Source organism: Adiantum capillus-veneris, chromosome 6 (assembly GCF_014529385.1).
Source record: "Adiantum capillus-veneris isolate H3 chromosome 6, ASM1452938v2, whole genome shotgun sequence".
NCBI classification, from domain to species: Eukaryota; Viridiplantae; Streptophyta; class Polypodiopsida; order Polypodiales; family Pteridaceae; genus Adiantum; species Adiantum capillus-veneris.
In genome coordinates this window covers 170554120-170575273 of record NC_140936.1, presented here as the reverse complement: position 1 = coordinate 170575273, position 21154 = coordinate 170554120, and the positions used below count along the sequence as shown (strand labels likewise).

The window sequence follows — 21154 nt, the reverse complement described above, 5'->3', positions numbered from 1 at the left end:
AGGAAGATAATGAGGTAAGGGAAACATGCAAGTATGCTCACTTCTGATACCAAAGGTGAAAAATCCGCACACGTTAAGATACAAGTAGCAAGATGATAGGAATATGAGAGGAAGAGAGAGAGTGTGTGTATAAGGTGGCAAATCCACACACCTCAACATAATCAAAGTGAAAAGAAACAAGAATAATTCATACTCACAATGAAGTATATTTCCCAAACGACACAAGGTATGGCACCAAAATGGAGTGTGTTGATTGCTTGCAAAAGAAGATTACAATAAATAGCATAGGGCAAGAAGATGAGAAGGGGACAAGATCGTAGGATACATAATGGAGGGATGGGAGATGATGGCGAGGAATATCATGAGTGTTGCCATCATTCTTCTTCTTGAAATCGTGCCTTCAATCCTTCATTACAAGTGTGTGAAGACATGGTGCTCATTTTGTGCCGCGTGATGGTGATGGTGTTGTGATTATGTGATTAGGGTTCATGCTACTAGCATGTAGCAGAAGGGTGTGTATGTGTAGGTGTGTGGGTATGTGGGTATGGGATAGGGCGCATATGGGGTAGTGTGTGTGTATAGTGTGTCCGTTTACAAAAGAGAAGGACTCCTTTTATAGGCCAAGAGAGTGATTAGGGAAGAGATTATGAGCAAAAGGAGTTATTACATAGTAACCTTAGTTAGAGGCATTCCCCCAATGAGAGAGCTCTTTGTGCCCTACTTATTGACAAATCTCCTCCTGATCTCCTTCATCATGGCGATCTTTGTCTCCATGCCACTTCCATAGCTTGCGTTCAAGAGCTTCCTTGTAATATTTGAGAGAATTTTAATAAAATAAGCAAGCAATAATGGAGAGAAACCTATGAGAAATTATGTGTGTGGAGTTGGATAACCATGACTTCTTCCCATGGGAATAGATAGGCTCCACCATTTCAGCCATATTTCCCAAACCGTAGCTTCAAAAATTAGTTAAAAAAACAGCGACGCAAAGATCAGCTCAATGCCTACAACTTTGCTGTTGAAACCTTTTTCCAATTCGAAATGAGAAAAATAGAGAAAATTCCGACAAAAATATGTGTCCATCTTTTTCCTTCCAAAAGTCTTCTAGGTGGCCCCTTCTTGACTCCATGTGCAATCCTTATGTCCACAAGTGAATTATGCTTGAATTTGATAATATTTTTTTGAATCCAACTCAATAATGCATAAGATTCTCCTCCCTTTCACTATTGACTCTTATTCTACACATATAGTGACCGTCAGCGGGTAGACTCATTCTCCTCCCTTTCACTATTGACTCTTATTATTCACATGTAGTGACCGTCGAGGTAGAATCAGCATCTAGTGAAAAAAAAAACTCCTTTTCATAGGGTTTGTTCCTACCTCTCTTTATTTCCAAGATCCAAATGTGTTAAAACCATAGCTATGTACAAAATATAGACATAGATTTAATGCATCAGGTCCCTCCTCCTTCGCAAAGCGTTGAAGCCTTGCCATCAAGTGCATACCAAGAGAGAGGTGGTTCAAAATTTTAAAAGCGGCCCTCAGTGGCTGCTTGAGAGCTAACTTTCAAAGGTAAAGAAGAGTAGCGATTAAGGTTTTTGAGGATACCAAAGCACAAAGTAATCTATACATAAGTTTAATTAGCATGGCTGACAATAACCAAGAGAGTAGAATGAGCATTGATAACTTTGATTTTGCACATGAATGTGCTAATGATGATGCCCCCATGTTTGTTAATTATCTTGTTACTATGTTGCAACAAGCTATGGGCAATCCTGCTTTGCAAGCCAAAGCTACTCAACAACTTCGTGCTTACGGGATTTCCCTTCCTCTCCAAGAGGAGACAGAGCTTAGGAGGCCTCTTGATGAGACTCCCAAAAGAATACTCTCTCCCATAAGAGAAGAGGAATCCAAAAAACAAGAAAGAAGCGAATCCCTAAGTTCCTTTGAGGTGTTGCTCCACGAAGACGACGGCCTAGACGGTCGCCAACTCCTTCCAAGAGGAAATGGTCAACCCATAGTCCTTCTCCTTGTCACTGAAAAGGGAAGAGAGGAAACAAATGAAGAAAAAGGCAAGAAAGAGGTCACCCTTTTCTCGTTCTTCTTCACCTTCCTCCTCTCTTGACAAAAGCAGCGGATATTCTCCTAGAGAATACAAGAGGAGAGGACATCAGAAATCCTACCCTGTGTGGAGAAGGTCCCAAAACCTAAAAAAATTCAAAGTGGGAGGAAAGAGTATCCCTTTTCTCACCTATGATGGCACCTTTGGTGCTACCAACAAAGTATTGGCCTTCATCCAGCAATTTGACACGGCCTTTGGAGACGAGGGCTTCACGGAGTCCTCCAAGCTACACCATGTAGCTATGCACTTCCATATATCTACTCGTCAATGGCGGGCTAGCCTTCATGGCAACGACAAGGCCCCAAAGACATGGAAAACTCTATAAGTTTCCATCATGGAGCAATTCCTTGCAAGCGATGCAAAGGACAAAACCGAATGGCGAAATTTGAAGCTGCTCTCCAACAAGTCTATCTACAAACATTTGGACAATTTTGGGATTTACATCTCAAGGCTACTATCTTTCAAAAGATAGACTTTGTCGAGAAAAAGTAACAATTTTGTGCAGGGTTACATGGAGAAACGGCCGAGTATGTCAACTCTTAATGGCCTAGTTCTATCGCCAAAGTAATCCATCACACTATGGTTGCTTCGCGCATCAATTTCCAACAAGGGGCTAAAAGGAATGCAAGAAAATAAAAAATGATGCAAAGGGGAAAAAAATGCTCAAAACTCTTCCCAAGGGAATTTCAACAACAACAACAACAACAATCAGTCCAAGGAGAAGAGAGTTTACCAAGGTAAAAATAAACTCCCTCCTTAAGAGCTAGAAGCTTTTCATAAGGACCACAAATGTTTTAAGTGTGGGGAGCAAGGACATGGCTATCGTTTTTGCCCCAAAAGAAATGCCCACAATGTAGAGCTTCCACGATCGAAGCTCCAAAAGAGGATTCTCATTGCAAAGCATCACCTCTCTCCTATGCTTGGGGAAAGGTAAGGAAGCATGATTCCTTCATCTTGTTTGACCCTGTCTCTACTCACAACTTCATATCAACGGAGTTGGCCACTAAGTTGGGCATTCAAGCTTTCGATATGGGAGATATTGTAACTGCCAATGGATCTTTCAAGGGACAACAAGCCTTCGTTACGCCTTTGATTGGGAAATTGAGGCTGCATGTCCAAAGCTACTTGACAAAGAAGACTTTTTCATCTCTCCTCTCCAACATGAGGATGTTATCCTAGGGGCACCATGGTTCAATTTCATGGCTGCCAACATGAAGTTCCCTAAAAGGAGAATCTACATCACCTACAGGGAAAAGAGCATGCATATAGATGCTAATGAGTCCGGCCATACTATACCACTTGTAAATTCACCTGCTTTTGATAAGTCAATGAAAATCTTAGTTTTTGCGTACATGTTTTTTGTCAAAGAGTGTTAGGAGACAGATTGCACGGGCGCCCACTTGGCTGGACACGTAGCCAGACACCACATTTGTTGTCTATTATTTTGTTGAGCTAGTGTAGTGATACTCTATGTAAATCCTAATTCTAGAGTAGCACGTCAATTCCATGAGTTGTAATTCTGTCATGACATTCACTACAAGAGGCTATTCATATTAGAGACGCTCACACAGCGACACTCAAAAAAAAATTCCCGGCGTCGCTATGAGCGTCGCAAATTTCTTTGTAAATTTGCGACGCTCATAGCGACGCCGACTGGGCTAAAAAAATAACAGAGCGCGCCCAAAAACTCAGATCTCAGATCTGAGTTTTTTGGCGCCCTGAGATCTGAGTTTTTCGGCGCCCTCAAGCAAGGAGCAGGTAACGCTCTCCCTCTCTCTCTCTCTCTCTCTCTCTTTTTCTTCTCCGCACACACACACACACACGAGGAGAGGAAGGAGAGCCAGGTATGCTCCTTCCCTCTCCTCATTCTCATGTTCCCTTCCCCTCTTTCTCTCTCCCTCTCTCTCTCTCTCTCTCACACACACACATAGTGTTTTTGAGAGAGAAAGAGAGAGAGAGAGAGAGAGAGAGAGAGAGAGAGAGAGACAGAGTACAAACATAAACAAAAACGCACACACACATACATAAACAAAGAATGCACACACACATTGAGAGAGGAAAAGAGAGAGAGAGAGAGAGAGAGAGAGAGAGAGCATGCATAAACAAAAAACGCACGCATTGAGAGAGGAAAAGAGAGAGAGAACATGCATAAACAAAAAACGCACACATTGAGAGAGGAAAAGAGAGAGAAAACATGCATACGATCCAAAAAAATGCACACACATTGAGAGAGAAAGAGAGAGAAACTAATTTAACGTCGTAGGAAACTAATTAAAATTAAAAGACCTAAAGATCTAGCCGACGAGGAGTTGAACTCAAGACCTATTATTCAAGAGGGAAATGACATAATCAATCTATCATACTTGGCATGGGTGATAGAAAGGTTATACCATATATCTCTTTTTATTGGCACACACATCCACACACGCGCACACACACAAGAAGAAGAGAGTTATAACGTCGTAGGAAACTATCCTAAAAGACGTTAAAGATTAGGTTAGATGTAGACTTACGTTAAATTAGATTTAGGTTTATTTAAGTTAAATTAGATTAGATTTAGGTTTATTTTTAATTAGATTTACGTTTATTTACGCTAGATTTAGATTTACGTTATATTATATTAGATTTAGGTCTCCATAGACTGCGATGTCTGCATGAAGCGGGTGAAGAAAGCCCTCAATGGAATATAGGGTATTGCTGCCTTCACTGATGGTGGGCTCCGTCGATCCAAAAGTACTGGTGAAATGTCTTCAGAAGATAGGGAAGAAGCTAGATCTTCAGGGCGGCAAGAGTCACTACATCCCCGACACAATGACCAGCTAGACAACCTCTAGTCATTCAACAGCAACTTCAAAGTTAGTAACAAGAGCAAGAACGGTCTAAAGGGCCAATTGCTGTCGTCAGATGTGGATGGAGATGAGGCAGTGTCACCGCCAGAAGTTAACTCTCACATCTTTAGTGATGAGAATGCCAACTCTTGCCGAGTTATGTGAAAAATTATGTGTTAAATCAATTTTAAGGTTCTTATAATCCCTGTTAGTTTAGTTCTTTGTTTTTAATATAGCATAATTTACGTTAGATTTAGATTTATGTTATATTATATTAGACTTAGGTTTATTTAGGTTTACCCACACACACACACACACACACACAAGAAGAAGAGAGTTTTAACGTCGTAGGAAACTATCCGAAAAGACGTTAAAGATTAGGTTAGATGTAGACTTACGTTAAATTAGATTTAGGTTTATTTTTAGTTAGATTTACGTTTATTTAGATTTACGCTTATTTACGTTAGATTGAGTCCACGCAAGAATTACTTACGGTTTAGGGTTTAGAGTTAGACGAACAGTGAAAAGATCTACTGTGAAAAGATGTTAAGATGCTGTGAAGTGCTATCGCTAGAGAAGAGGCAAAGGGGTTTTGTCCACTACATGCAGTATCATGTAGATGTGGGTCTGTAGATTTCTTGTACCCACAAATATAGGTATTGACCAATAAAGACGAGATTATAACCCGGTGGTTCTGATCTCCGTGCACCTCTAGACCGAGGTGTGCGGGGATTGGACATGACTAGAGAATGTGAGGTAAAGAGAGAGAGAGAGAGATAAGACGAATAATGCCAATAGAATATTAAATTTGTTGTCCAGGTTATAAGATTTTTATCCTCATTATGAGTAGTGAGGAGGATGTGGGACCGTCCAACCGAAACACCTATCTCTCAACGAGGGTCTTATGTCCTTGTATTCAATGCAAGCATGCTGTGCGACGGACTAGACGTGTTTCTTTGCAGCACGTTCGCGAATTTGGCGAGTTCGATCCATCTATTATAGATCGAGTTGTTGCCAATTATAACTCGTCGGACTCTGACGCTGGCCAACAAGCAGCAATCTTGCAACCCAATAGACGTGTTCGTAGGCGCTTTGGTCAAGCAGCATATGTGAGGCCACAAGATGTAGCCTCTGACAGCTCGGGGGATGATCATGCTGAGCACATTCCCAACGAGGCAATGTTTAAACCCGAGATTGATGAAATGATCGAGACGATCATGGATTCAGAAAGGCTTATCTATGATAATATGAAAAGTGAAGCCGATACGCCATTGTATAATGGAGCACGTATGTCTAGATTGAAAGCACTCCTGGTTCTTCTCAACATGCAGGCAAAGTTTGGATGGAGTGACACTAGCGTCACAGCGCTTTTCAGGTGATCTATTACAATTAGTTTACTTTAATAAAACTCTAAATGTATAATGATCTGATAGATTTTTACACGACTGTATCATATTTTTATGTTGTGTAGATTGCTTAAAGAGCACATACAACCAGCTGACAATGTGATGCCAGATTCCTGAGATGAAGCAAGAAAGATTTTTCGAAACTTGCGGATGGATTACAATTCTATCCACGCTTGTCCTAATGACTGCATTCTTTTCAGAGGGGAATACATAGACATGGAGAAGTGTCCGAAATGTGATTCCGAAAGATATCGAGTAGATCTCCACGGCACAAAAATTCCACAAAAGGTTTTGCGATATTTTCCTCTGCTTCCTCGCATCAAGCATTTCTTCGAATGTAAGTCCATGGCCGCCCTAGCATCATGGCATGAGGAGAATAAATCTTCGGATGGTGTGCTACGAATTCCTGCAGATTGCGCAGCCTGGAAACATATAGATGGAACATGGTCGGATTTTGCCAGGGAAGCTCGAAATTTGCGCTTAGGCCTGGCTATGGATGGCGTAAATCCATTTGGTCAAAGATCAACATCTTACAGTGTATGGCCCGTTGTCATCATCAACTACAACATTCCCCCGTGGTTGACTACGAAGAAGGGGCACCTATGGCTAAGCTTGATTGTGCCAGGGCTATATAAAGTGGGGAATATGGATGTGTATCTTCGTCCACTATTGGAAGAGCTACAACAATTGTGGATTGGCATAGAGGTGGTGGATATGAGTCGACACACAGGACGACGGAATGCTTTGATCAGAGGCATTCTAATGTGGACCATGCATGACTATCCCGGGCTAACAGAATGCTCAGGTGATCTATTGACACTCCTCACTGAGACATTGTAAATCTTGTTTTTTTCCATAGTTGATCTATTATCATGTGTATACATGCAGGGCTTCAAACAAGCGGATACAGAGCATGTGTCACATGTGGACTTAGACTGAATGCACGTAGGGCGCCCTCACTGAAGAAGCAAATCTACGAAGGTCATCAAGTGTATCTTCCAGAGAATCATGTGTTACGCAACGGCTTTTTGGGAAGAGAGCCACCAAGGATGTCTGCACAAGCATGGTTAGAGCAGAAGGAGATGTGCGATGACGGATTGCCTCCAGGGATGAAGAGACTATCTCTATGGTACGAGTTACCATACTGGCCCCGACTCATGATCAATCACTTGCTCGATCCAATGCACATATTCAAGAATGTGGGTAATCTACTATGGGACCATCTGACCGGCAAGAAAGATACTTTGGGATCCAGAGTTGACCTTAGAAATGTGGATCGTATGGAGCAATATTGGCCGCAAACAGCGTCTGATGGATCGATAAAACTCCCTAAAGCACCATGGATTTTCACAGGAGCCCAAGAACGCAAAGTAAAAGAGACCATTCGATCTTTGTGGACCCCCACTGGCGTAATGCACTCGCTCCGAACGTGTTTTACTAAAGAAGGAAAGCTTACCGGTTTGAAGTCACACGATTGGCATAAAATGTGTCAGGTACGTTCATAGTGGACTTTAATATCATTGCATAAAATGTGGACTTTAATATCATTGCTGCACATACTTTACAGTTTATTTTACCGGTTGCCATTGAGGGATGTTTGTCTCTCGACATCCGTAACACAATCTACAAACTTGCAAAGCTGGTGCAATGGATCTCACAAAAGGAGATCAACGTAGACTCCATACCATTCGCCAAACTAAATGCTGCGGAGCTTGTGTGCATGTTTGAGAAACATTTTCCTACTACCATGCTAACCATTCAGGTGCATCTTCTTGTTCACATAGTTGATGAGGTGGAAATAGCTGGCACAGTTCATTCCAGATGGATGTTCTTCTTAGAACGTTTCATGAAAACGCTTAAGGGATATGTGCGTCAAAAGGCACGTCCGGAGGGTAGCATGGCAGAAGGTTGGTTGGTATCAGAGTCCCTAGTGTACATTGAAGAGTGGCTAGACGGATTTGATAAAGCCCGGGACACGCTATGGAGAACCATAGATGATGAGCGCATATCTGGGATTGTCATGTGCAATCTCGGTGTTGAGAAGAAGATGACGGAAGATCTAGAGGCTAAAATCAACCGATTTTGCATGCTTCACAATCCAGTGATGCAAAAGTGGATTTCACAATATGAGGATGCAAAGCAAGAGCGACAAAGGGCACGAATCGAGTGGAGACGGGGAAGACGACCACCGATGCACTATCAGACGGTTCTGGAGAGCCTACCAACCTTCATGAGCTTAAGATGGTTGCACAACCAATTGAAAAGCGCACAACAATGCGGTGACGAAGTGACTGAGGAAGAGTGGGAGTACTCTCGGGGTTGCGCGACCAAGGTAAGTTTGCAATCTACGACTAGCAAGTGACTTTATTTATAAACGTTTGAACGGCCACTCATAATCTTTGTTCGTTGTAGTATAAGTCATACTAAGCAGCATGGTGTAAAGGTCGACATTTTAGGGTGGAACGAATCGACAAAAAGCGTTTTACTCAAGATTGTGGAATCATGGCAGAGGGCTTGCCTTACTCTGTCGACTTCAGCGGCGGCATCATCATGGATGATGACGGCAAGAAGGTGATCTCGTGCATGCGTGGTCTTTGCTCTCAGCTGTTTAGACACTATATACTAAACAAATGGAGTGAAGTACCAAGTGATTTAAAAAACAGTCATCAGCATACTTCATGATGAGTTTCCCATTCCAACACGGGATCAGCGCTTCAATGAAGACCTGATGAAGATTCAAATGCGCGAATACTGCAAACACAAGCGTTCCAAAGTGCAAAAAGCAATCAAGAATGGGTGGAACAGGCCAGATTGGCTGGCCAAAGAAGATTGGAAGAATGCGAAGAAAGCAACGCGCGAGAATCCCGACAAGTGGAAGCAACAAAAGGATGCAGCCAGAGCGCGAGTAGAGGCAGGGAGCTCGCACCACTTGGGGAGCGGTGGATGGGCATCATTTGAGGCCGATTTTGTAAGTGTTTTCGCATTGCTCTTTATATTCGATAGTTTAGGGTTTATGAGTTTTTTAATTCTAACATAATGAAATCTTTGTATGTTTTGACAGTGGTCGATGACACGACGTGATCCCACACCGTACGAGCGCGAGTACGCAAGCAGGAAGGGCTTAAACGCCCTGATGGACATTCTCAGTTCTCGCGGCGGCATGGTTAGTATTAGGGTTTACTCTTTTCTATTTTTTGTATTGTTTTATAAATGTCGTTATATGTTTATACTTACTGAAAGCTATCTTATTGCCTTTTTTTGCAGAATCCGACAGATACGCCGCTTGGACGCGATGAGACGTCTGACTAGACGACGTCAGTTTAGCCGTAGCTAGATAGCATTAGTTTAGGGTTTCTCATAGCTTATGTATCATGAGACGGATTTTATACGTCTTTTTGAACCATGTATATTATTACATTTGTCACCGCAGTTCCTTTTGCCAATCAATTCTTTATGCCTATGATGTTGTACAATTGTCATTATTACATTTGCCAATCAATTCATTTTGCCTATGATGTGTACAATTGTCAATTTTGCAAACAATGCGTCTTGTGGGTGACTATTTTGGGTCTATTATCTACCCTTGCACTTTTTTTAAAAAAGTGAATCAAGTACAATATGGTTGATGGGTGGCAGGGCATTCAATGCCCTGTCACCAAAAAAAATTTCTCTCGGGCGTCGCTATAACCGTCGCTATTTATGGCTCTGTAGCGTCGCTATGAGCATCGCTATAGTCTTCTGTGTAACCGTCGCTATGACCGTCGCTATATAGAGACGCTCATAGCGACGCTTATAGCGACGCATATAGCGACGCTCGTAGCGATGGTTTTAGTGACGCCGGGGGTTATAAAAACCCAGTGTATTTCCGTCGCTAACAGCGTCACAAGAGCACACAACCTCTTGTAGTGATTTGTAAAGGTCCATGTGAATCGGCCACTGGCCATTTAGAATGCTCTACGTATAAAGGTCAATAACCTTAATGTGAAAAGAGGCTTATCTTTAGAGAAGAAAGAGTTCTGATGTACGTACGCTTAAGCTACGAAGCTGCTCCAACTTGTAATCGATTTTTGTGATGTTGGGTAATCCATTTTCAAATCCAAAAATTGCATTGTGTCCTACCTCTTTGCTCTTTCAATTAAGTGTAAGCATTGTCAGTTTTGTTATGGTTCGCGACTACGCGTCTGTGAGCCTTGATTGCAAATTTGAGTGCTTAAATTGTTGTTTTTAGTCGTTTTGACCATCGGAGAGTGTTCTTAGACCATAGGGCGACATTTCTAGACTGATCTATTGCAATTTTTAGGACCTTTTTCATGATGGATCATGATTTTGGTACCTTGTCGGATTGCGACCAGATTTGGTAGGATATTGTCCCTAGGTGTCTTAGACCTCCTCCTAAAGTTCCGTTGCATTTCGAGTCCGTTCAAGTGCCGAAATGGCGTGATGACATAGAGCTATGAGAAAGGACATAGGCAAATTTCCCTGATCATTGAGTGTTGGTTTGCTTGTCGAGTTGGTATGTTTGCTTGTTCAAGTTCACTTCTTGAGATTGAAGATCTTAAAGAGTCTATGTGCCCCATCCGAGTCATTTCCCTTAGTATTGACATTATGCTAGTGCCAGGTCGCTATGCTACAGACGTCCGTCGCGGTGACGACCCACTAACATTGAAGCCGCTGCCGGAGGTATGATCCTTAGATGGTGAGTGACCTAGTGCGTATTTAGAGCGTTCTTTTTTGAAGATTTGTTTCTCCATTCCATTTACACTTTAGTAGTGAAGCAGCTAGGCATGGGGTTTAGTGCTTTTAGAGTCTAGAAGTCGAAGACTTGCTAGATCTATTCTCAATAAGTAAAGAGAGTTGTGAGTGAGATAGCCAAAAGCATTTCATTCTTCAATTTTCTCTATGCTTTCAGAATGCTGTTGCATTATCCATTTTGACTTTATTTTGTACCGTTTTGTTTGTTTTTGTTTCATGTTTCATTTCAATACTTAGCAGTAGGGTAGGTAGAAACTACCACCATCAAATTATTTCGACTAAAAGATTGAGGGAAAAAAAGGGTGAAAACCATATTTTGGCGGAAATGACCATAATTTTGAATTTCTGAAAACTTGATGGCATAGACCTCAAAAGCGATCCAAATTCAAAAATTTATGGATCAAGGGCATCAACACACTCACTAAGCAATCTGGAAAGTTTAGCTAGATTCTGTGGAGGAACATGGATCACGATCCATGTACCCCAAAGACCATTTTTGGTGAAAAGTGACCGTGAGTTCTACCCAAAAAAAAAAAAAAAAAAAGGTTTGCAAAATTAAAGTCCATCTTGTGACATGGACCACTCACGGTGCAAGTTTCAGCAGAACATCCTAGAAAATCATGATAAAAAGGGTAAATGTTTGTAATAAAAATAATCAAATTATATATATATATATATAGAGAGAGAGAGAGAGAGAGAGAGCTATGGTGAGCTTATACACAGAGGTTAGCTGAAGCTCAAAACCACCAAGGCAAATTTATAATTGATTATGATTGCATGGCTTTGCCGCTTGTAACATGCAAACAACTAATGAATTTCATGGTCTTTGGAGACCATTGTCACTAGCAGAGGAGATCTTATTCTAATATTTCTTCCTTAAGATTGACTAATGACATGAATTTTTGGCAAGATAGCTCACAACAACAAATATATGGAGCCTAATAGTCCACTCAAAACATGAAGTATCCTCTAGCAACAACACAGAGTGTGTGTACTTCTCTCTAACCACAATCAAAGTGGGACAACATCAACCACACTTGTTGAACAATCACATTGGACAAGTGGTCTTACCTCATGCATAGTGTTCATACATGTACATGCACCACATTGGGTGTGCACCAATGATTGGTGCATCACTATACATACTTCTTTATGTACAATGAATGTGGCATACATAACATAATTTTACTCGTTGAAAATTACTTCCTAAGGTCCTTTTTTTCGACACACCAAAGGGCCCATAGGGGGAGGTGTTTATCCCTTCCAATTCTTTGAAATTTGCAGTGTTGTGTAAACCTTGTCAAAAGGGCTTGGAGTAACGAGGATGGCATTCAAAAGAATAAGCTACCGTATACATTATAGGACAAAGGAGAAATATGGAATATAAATAAAGTTTTTATATTTATATCTAATACCTATACTAATAATACCTATACTAAAAAGACAAGGTCGCTTGCTAGGTGGAAGCAAATGCGTTGCAAGGTGCTTCCCGCTCTCCAGGCGCACCCAGCCTAGTCCCACTCTCCACCAGCCAGGTGCATCCAGTCTGCATGGAGGTGCCTCCAAGATTGCCTCGTGCTGCAGGCAAGAAAGAGAGCGTGTGGGAAAGGCCTCGGGCTGCGGGTACGAGTAAGAAAGCGGGTCGGACTAAGGCTATTAAGCTATATAAACCCAGCACCTCATTTAAACTTTCTTTTCAGTCGAAAGACAAAACGACTCGATCAAACCTCAGGTAATATTCACCACCTCAATTGATTTAAGAGAGAGAGAGAGAGAGAGAAAGAGAGAGATGTATCTATGTGTACTCTCTCATGTTCGAGAGTCGGACCCGCTTGGGTTGGTGAGCTGTATCTGTGTAGACTCTCTCATGTCCGAGAGTCTCAGACCCTCCTCTGGCCAGTGGCAGCCAGCCACTGGCCAGGGGAGGTCCTTGGAATCTCTCATTGTCGCAAGCAAATTGCACTTGCTGACCACGTTATCTTTTGCCAAGGCTGGAGCAACGAGGACCCCGAACTGCACGCTGCAAGCCCTGCACTATATGCTGCAAGGCTGTGAGAGAGAGAGAGAGAGAGAGAGAGAGAGAGAGAGCGAGCTTTTTAAAGGATGAAGTTGATACTGCAGGGCTACTACAGTGAGGTATATGCTGTGAAAAACGCAGGCTGGGCTGAGAAAACGCATGCCCAGCACTGGCTGCATTGCTGAGGGCTGCTGAAAAATGCAGGTATACGTGCAAGCCTAGGCTGGAGCAACGAGAACCCCGAGCTGCACGCTGCAAGCGGTGCACTGCAAGCTGCAAGGCTGGAGCAAGAGGCCGAGAGAGAGAGAGAGAGAGAGAGAGAGAGAGAGAGAGAGAGAGAGATAGAGAGCTGATTTAGGGGCTGTATTGACCGCCAGGATGAGAAAACGCAGCCAGGACTCTTCGATTGTGCATAGAGATGTTCTGCACTGTCGAGGGACCCTCTCTCGTGTTGATTATGACTATTGTGAGCTCCATCATCGTGGCGATCATTCAGGCAAGCTGATGCAAGGTCTGGCTAGGCATGCTAACTACTTTTAGCAATGGCCAATATTGAAGCAAAGTAATATGTGAGCTTGCATACAACTCGCATGTTGTTGGCCCTTCTTATTATGCCTTGCAGGTCACTCACGATAGGCTATGCTTCAAGTAAACTTCTCAAGATCAGGGTTGGCATCGATCCTTCATAAGGCTGAATTATGGCAGTTAGTGCCAAAAATCAACAACGTGTATAAAGAGGGTGTGACAGAGTTAATTGAGACGTTTTTGCATAACATGCCATTTTCAATGATACCACCCTTGATCCCCCAAAGTCGATCACTTCAGCCTTATGGGAGTGTTGCAACTCTTGGAAGTATTTTTAGTCTGTCTAATAAATCTAGCTGATTAGCTCCACATACGATGCCTCTCTTCAGGCATTGCCTCTTTTTAAGTTTTTAAGTTTGAGAGAGAGAGAGAGAGAGAGAGAGATGTTTTTAATCAAGAATATAGATAGATAGATAAGTTAATAGCAGAGTTAAGTGTAGTTTTCTAAGCAGATAAGGTCTTTTTATGTAGTTCTTTTATCATCGTTTTTAACCTTCCCAGTGTTGTCGGCAAGAAGAGCGCCTACCCGCATTGTCAGCTTTGGTGAGATTTTAGTCATTCGGTAAGGTCCCTCACTCTCGCTTTCACATAGCATTTCTTTTTTTTGCTCGTTGTCTCTCCCTCTTGATTCATATGGCCGCCTTCTTCTCCTCCTCCTCAAGCCTTCCTTTTCTTTTTCTTCTTCTTCTTCTCTCTCGACCTCATGGCAGCCTTCTTATCTCAAAAAATGGAGGAAAAAGTAGATAGTGTAAAAAAGTAGAAAGAAAACCTTTCAAAAAAGTAATTTAAAAAGAGTAAAATTGAAAATAAAATAGATGGATATTAAATAAAAAGAATAGATAGATAGTGCATATTACTTTAAAAAAGTAGAAAAAAAAAGATATAGATAGAAGTAATAATAAAAAATAAAAAAATAATAATAAATTAAATTAAATAGAAAAAATAAGGTTGTGCAATATAAATTTGTAAGTGTAAAAAAGTGTACAAATTGCAAAAAAAAATGAAAGTAATAGAAATTAAATCGATGCAAAAATAAAGAAAAGTGTAGTATTAGATAGAAAAAGAGGTAGTTAAAGGAAAGAAAAAGTCTATGATATACATAAATGTTCCTTTTTCAAATAACTCATGTTCATATGTCCTTGCAGTGATAGATAGCCCTTCCAGTGGTTCTCCAATTGTTGAGCACTATAGGAGGACATGGTGTTGATGAGGTTATCATGCCTACACCTCCAGATAGTAATAGCCTACAAGCTACAAAGCAACTTGCTAGATCAAGAGGTTAGGGGGACAATGACGGTTCTTCAAAGCGTTCACACATTATTCAAGGATTTTGTGAACGTAATGAAGCTAAACAACATGAGTCCAATAAATTTGTGTAAAATTTGGAAAGAGGTTCAACCACCTGCAAGTGAAAGTGACCAAGAGACTTTTCGGAAGAGTTCATTTCAACGATGAGACGTTTGGATATCAATCAACATGAGCTCTATAGGTTTAGTGAAACCTTTCAATATGAGTTCATGGAGAAACTCTCTTTACTCCTTAAAGAGCACAAGGAGCAAGTTGAAGCCTTGAAAGAGCAAGTAACCAAACTAGGGAATGAAGTTCAATCCTTGAAAGTAGCTTTTAGTCGTTTGAATGCTATTGACAAAAGGATTAGTCGTATAGTATAGTATATTTATGCCAAGTGGTCCAGGTGCACCAAATAATGCACCCAATATGTAAGCTCTTAATGAGTGATAAGCTATGATACTTATGATGTTTTGATGATGATGATGATGATGTTAAGAACAATTGATTTTTGTAAGAATGTTTTAAATCTTTGTATTTCATATCAATCTCTTTCTAAACTATGATGATGATGATGTATGTTATTCATTTTCTATATAGAGTACCTATGTGTTAATTTTATTTTTATGAGAATAATTCAACCTTTATTTGAAACAGAAATAGAAGTCTACTCGATCACATTTTTTGACTCCTAAACATGCAAGACATAGCAGATTGTGTGATGCTGCTCAGAAAGCAAGACAGGAAGTTGCACGGCCTAGGGCTCGAAGATCTCTACATGGGGTTGATTTTTCAAATGACCCCTCTTCATCAATGGTCTATATCAATGTCCCCTCTTCATCAAGGGTTGATATTTTGAATGACCCCTATTTCATCAAGGGTTTCTATCAATGAGAAAGGACCAACTAATGCATAATACTGAAACTCATAGACCCTTACAGGATGTCCATACAGATCCTCACAATGCTCTTAGAGAGGGTGACTTCTCCAAAGTTGAGAAATATAGCCTTTATTTTTGTACAATGTATACAGATTCCTTGGTCTTAAAGCATAGCCTCGGGGGGTTCACTATGTGTAAAACTACCATATCACGTGCGTTCAAGACATGTTTGTAAAACCCCTTATCTATGAATTTTGTTAAGAATATAATGTACCCTTTTCTTTTAAAATCTGTAAGTTTTTTTCAAATTTGAAAAAATAATTCCCTTTTGTATATATATTTCTGTAAGTTTCAAGAACTTTGAATACCCTTCTGTTGAACTCACGTGATAGGTTACATTTTTATTAGGTGACCTCCCCGGGAGCATAGCTCCATGATTTCTCTTTACCATGGGAAATGCATATTAGACAGCTTGGGCACCTTGGAATTTAGATGTTCTATCTGTGGTGCTTTTCCTTGGAAGGTAGAAGGAGGTCAATACAAACATTTGTGGGAAAGTATTGTTGCTCATTGGGTAAAGTGTCTTTGATTTTTTTAAGTGATCCACCAATGGAGCTTAAAGAATTGATGCAGGGGACTACTCCTAAAAACAAAATATTTCTCAAAAACATAAGGATATATAATAATGCATTAGCTTTTGCATCATTGGGTGCCATGTAGATGAGCATTTTTCTCAAGGGAGAGGTATATACACCTTTAAAGTTTATGGATCTGTGTACCATAATATTGGGCCTATGACTCTAGGGGAAACAATAGATCATAACCCTTGCTTTGTATTTTTTTGACACAGAGAATGAGTTGAATAATAGATTACACAATGTACCAAATATGGAAAGAGATGTTATGCAAAGTTGCAAATGATGATGCATCATGAGAACCCATATGCCAATGTCTTTCATCATGCTGCTACAATGATGCAAGGTTCTAGAATACCTGAGGTCCATATGGTAATTACTAAAGCATGTTCAAATGGCTGCCAGTACCTAGCACCTTGTGGTTAAGAAGTTGCAGCAATCATACTTGGGCATGGAGATGAAAGACATGTGTGGCATTGTGATATTTTATTGCAATATTGTACAAAGACCTTAAAAGAATTCTTCTTTGCATCGCTCATATATGCCTTTACTATATTTCTATTGTTTCCAAGAGGACAAGATGGCTGGCACCCGTACATACCTCTTCTCAATATCAATAATAATGCTAACTCCGATGATGATTCCGGTGGGAATACTGAAAGGAGAACATGCCTTATGACTCAAAATCAGTATTATGACTTTAGGCTACAAGTAAGGAGTGACACCACAAAGCGTCTTTTACAAGGGGGTAGGTTATTGCAGCAATACATTGTTGATGCTTACAGTACAATGGAGGAGTCTAGGCTACTATGGTTGAGAAACCATCAAAAGGAACTTCGTGTCAAAGCTTATCAAGGCCTTGCAGACATGGTGGCAGCTAGGGATGTGGTGGAAGGAGTGAGAGGTATTAATGTTGGACAAAGGATTGTTTTGCCTTCGTCTTTTGTGGGTGGCCCATGACATATGTATCAGCTCTATCAAGATGCCATGGTAATTGTGTGCAAGCGTAGGAAGCCAAACCTATTTATAAACTTTCACATGCAATTCACACTGGAAAGGGAAACTGCTTTATTGTCAAGGGAAACTGCTTTATTGATAATGCCTTATTGTCAAGGGAAACTGCTTCTGATCGTCCTGATTTGAGAGCACGAGTCTTTTATCATAAGTTAAAGACTTGATGCATTTGCTTATACAAGGTCCTATTTTTGGAGATGTCATTGGGAATGTCAATGTGAAAAAAAGAGGACTTCCTTATGCTCATATTTTGTTGATACTTGCATCTCAATACAAGCCCACTAATATTTCACACTATGATAAAATGGTTTGTGATGAGCTACCAGACAAAGATAGGTTCCCTAATTTGCACAATGTTATAACACGTGACAATCATGGTACATGTGGTGTCTTGAATCAAAATTCAGCATGCATGGTAAGAGGGAGGTGCAAATTTAAATATCCACATAAGTTTTGTGCAAAAACTTGCATTGATGGTGATGGATATCCAACATACATGCGACAAAATGATGAAAATTATGTGCTATCAAAACAAATGAAGCTTGATAATCGATGGGTTGTGCCATATAATCCACTTCTCTCATTGAGATATAATGCTCACATCAATGTCGAGATATGCTCAACTATCACAGTTGTAAAATATCTTTACAAATATGTATATAAGGGCTATGATAGAACCACAATCTTGCTGCAAGATGGTAAAGGTGTTCTTGATGAAATTAAGAGCTATCTAGAGGCATGTTAGGTATCAGCATCTGAGGCAATTTGGACGATATATGGATTTGACCTACATGATGAGAAGCCCGACTCCAATGTGGTTGCAAGTTCATTCTCCTTTTTAGAATATGGTAGCTTTTGAAGATGCTGCAAATTTGGCGAGAGTAGTCAATAATGATGCAAATAGAAAGACAACACTGACATAGTGGTTTGTGGAAAATCAAAGGTATTCGGAAACAAATGATTTTCTCTACACAGACTCTCGTACTAGATGGGTTTGGAGTGCACACAAAAAAGTATGGAGTCACAGATAAAAGGGCGATACCATCGAAAGAGTGTACAACATTGTTCCTATAGCTGGGGAGGGTTATTACCTGCGACGACTGTTGCTTAATGAGTGCAAGGGTTCACCGAACTTTGAGGACCTTCGAACTTTTACTGGGCACACTTACCCTATCTTTAAGGAAGCTTGCAATGCTAAGGGCCTACTACAAAATGATGTTGAATGGTCAATGTGTCTACAAGAGGCATCCTTGCAACGATTGGGACCACAATTGCGACAATTATTTGTGATCATTTTGGTGTTTTGTGAGCCTTTGTGTCTTGATACTCTATGGAATAATTTCTCCAAAGATCTTTCTGAGGACTTTTTTTATGCTTTGTGCACACGTACACTTGATAAGCATGTTTGTCATGGAATAGCAAAGAACCAACCATTATCTAACCTGGATTATATGCTTCAACAATATGGAAAATGAGTTGCTGACTTTTTTGGAATGCCTAGCATACCACATTTCATAAAATGAAGTTATGGAGGTAGTTGAAAAGGCAAAGGGAAGTATTTATTTTGTAGATGGACCGCATGGAATAGGAAAAATGTATCTTTATAATGTCTTGCTCTCTCGCATTCGTGGTCAACAAAAGGTTGCTTTGGCATGTGCATCATCCGGCATTGCAGTTTTACTTGTTAGCAATGGAAGGACCACTCACTCAAGGTTTAAAATACCATTAAAGTTGCATTCGGAATCAACATGTAGTGTCAAAGTAAATAGTCAGCTTGCTGAACTTTTGAAGAGAGCCGCCTTGATCATATGGGATGAAGCTCCCATGACCCATCGATATGCTTATGAGGCACTAGATCGAACGTTAAGGAACATGATGCAAAATGATGTATTGTTTGGAGAAAAAGTGCTTTTGTTTGGGGGCGATTTTAGACAGATCTTGCATGTTGTCTGCAAAGGAAGTCGTGCAGATATTATGAGTGCATCTTTGTGTCACTCACACATATGGAAATATATAAAGGTTTTGCGACTAACAGACATTATGTGTGTGTTTCAAGGCTCAAATGCAAGAGAATTTACAGATTGGATACTTCGCATTGGTGATGGTCATGGAGATTTGAATGACCATGTCCCATTGCCAAATAACATGTTTCTTCCAGGAAATAGTCTTGAAAGGCTCATTGATTGTATATATGGATATAATGAAACACATTCAAGATTACAAGAATTTTTCAAAGGATAGAGGTATTCTTGCTCCTTGCAATAAGGAGGTTGATGCCATTAATGACTTGGCTATGGGTAAAATGAGAGGAATATTCAATGAATATGTGAGTGCAGACTCAGTATGTTCATCTAATTGCAGTAGTATTCTTTATACAACTGAATTTTTGATTTGTCTTGAGCTTGGGGGAGGTTTTCCACCACACTCTTTGCAATTGAAAGAGAATGCCCCAACTATGCTTCTTCGCACCTTGGATCCTCGACAAGGTTTGTGCAATCGTACAAGGTCGATCTGTAAGCAGTTTCACCACAAGATTATTGATGCAGAAGTAATCATTGGGTCACATGCTCGAGAAAGGGTATCCATACCTAGAATAGACTTTATTATAGGGGCTTCTCTTGGACTATCTTTTGAAATGAAGCATAGACAGTTTCCTGTGAGGCTTGCATTTGGAATGACAATAAACCAAGCATAAGGTCAAACACTTGAAGTTTTGGGTTTGTATCTAGCTACACCAGTTTTCACTCGTGGTCAGCTATATGTTGCAATGTCCCGGGTGAGATCTTCATATGCCATCAAAATAATTCTTGATGATGCTCAAAGATTGAATATAAGTGACTCCGTAGAGCCGCCAATGGTTTACGCTCAAAACATTGTGTACAAAGAGGTTTTACAACTAACAAATATATAAGGTTTGATACTGAAAAATATTCTCTTTTTTTTTTCCAATTGTTCTGATTCTAACCCAATATACTTGGTTGTCTGGTTTTTTCTCAACAGAAGCTATCAACGATAATGGAAAATCGATCTATAGTTTGATATATATTGGGACAAGCACCACACTTTGTTCTAGGTAATGTTTCATATTTGAAGAAGATGCGATGATGCTAATGTTAGAATGATGATGAGTCCTAATCTCATTAGCAGATCCACCGTTATGGAGTGGACCTATAGCAGAGAATGAGGTGGTACATTTAATGGACAAAATTGAGGTGATAAGGTATATTTAAATCTAGATGCTCTCTTAGTTTTTGTATTTGATATAATATTTGACAACAAATTCAAATTGATTTGTGTTGATTATTGTGCAGGAATCGTTACTATTCAGATTATTTACTAATGGGTCTTTACGAGTCGGCATTCTATCAGGACTGGTTAGGTATTACCATGTTTCCCTTGAAACTGATGAGAAAACAGGGGTAGGACATGTTTCTGAGAGAGAAATGGGACAACACAAACCTTTAAATGCAGTGTCCTAACTTGGTTTTGGTTGTGACGGATGGTTACTAAAATTATATACAATAGGTGACAAAACATTGGACCGTGGGTATTCTACGTGTAAGCTTGAGTTTTATTTGGGTCTTTGCCATTCTATTTTTGGCTCTCTTATTCAAGGACTATAATTGAA

The 21154-nt window shown here is 40.3% G+C and overlaps 1 protein-coding gene across 1 annotated transcript; it reads left to right on the top strand.

Annotated features, from left to right (window-relative positions):
• The first annotated feature begins 19053 nt into the window (after nt 1–19053).
• Nucleotides 19054–20949, top strand: LOC147456706 (uncharacterized). The gene is made up of 4 exons (XM_086513878.1): nt 19054–19711; nt 19863–20012; nt 20674–20746; nt 20838–20949. Exons 1-4 carry the CDS (start codon nt 19054–19056, stop codon nt 20947–20949), a joined length of 993 nt encoding a protein of 330 aa, XP_086370004.1.
• Nucleotides 20950–21154: the final 205 nt, after the last annotated feature.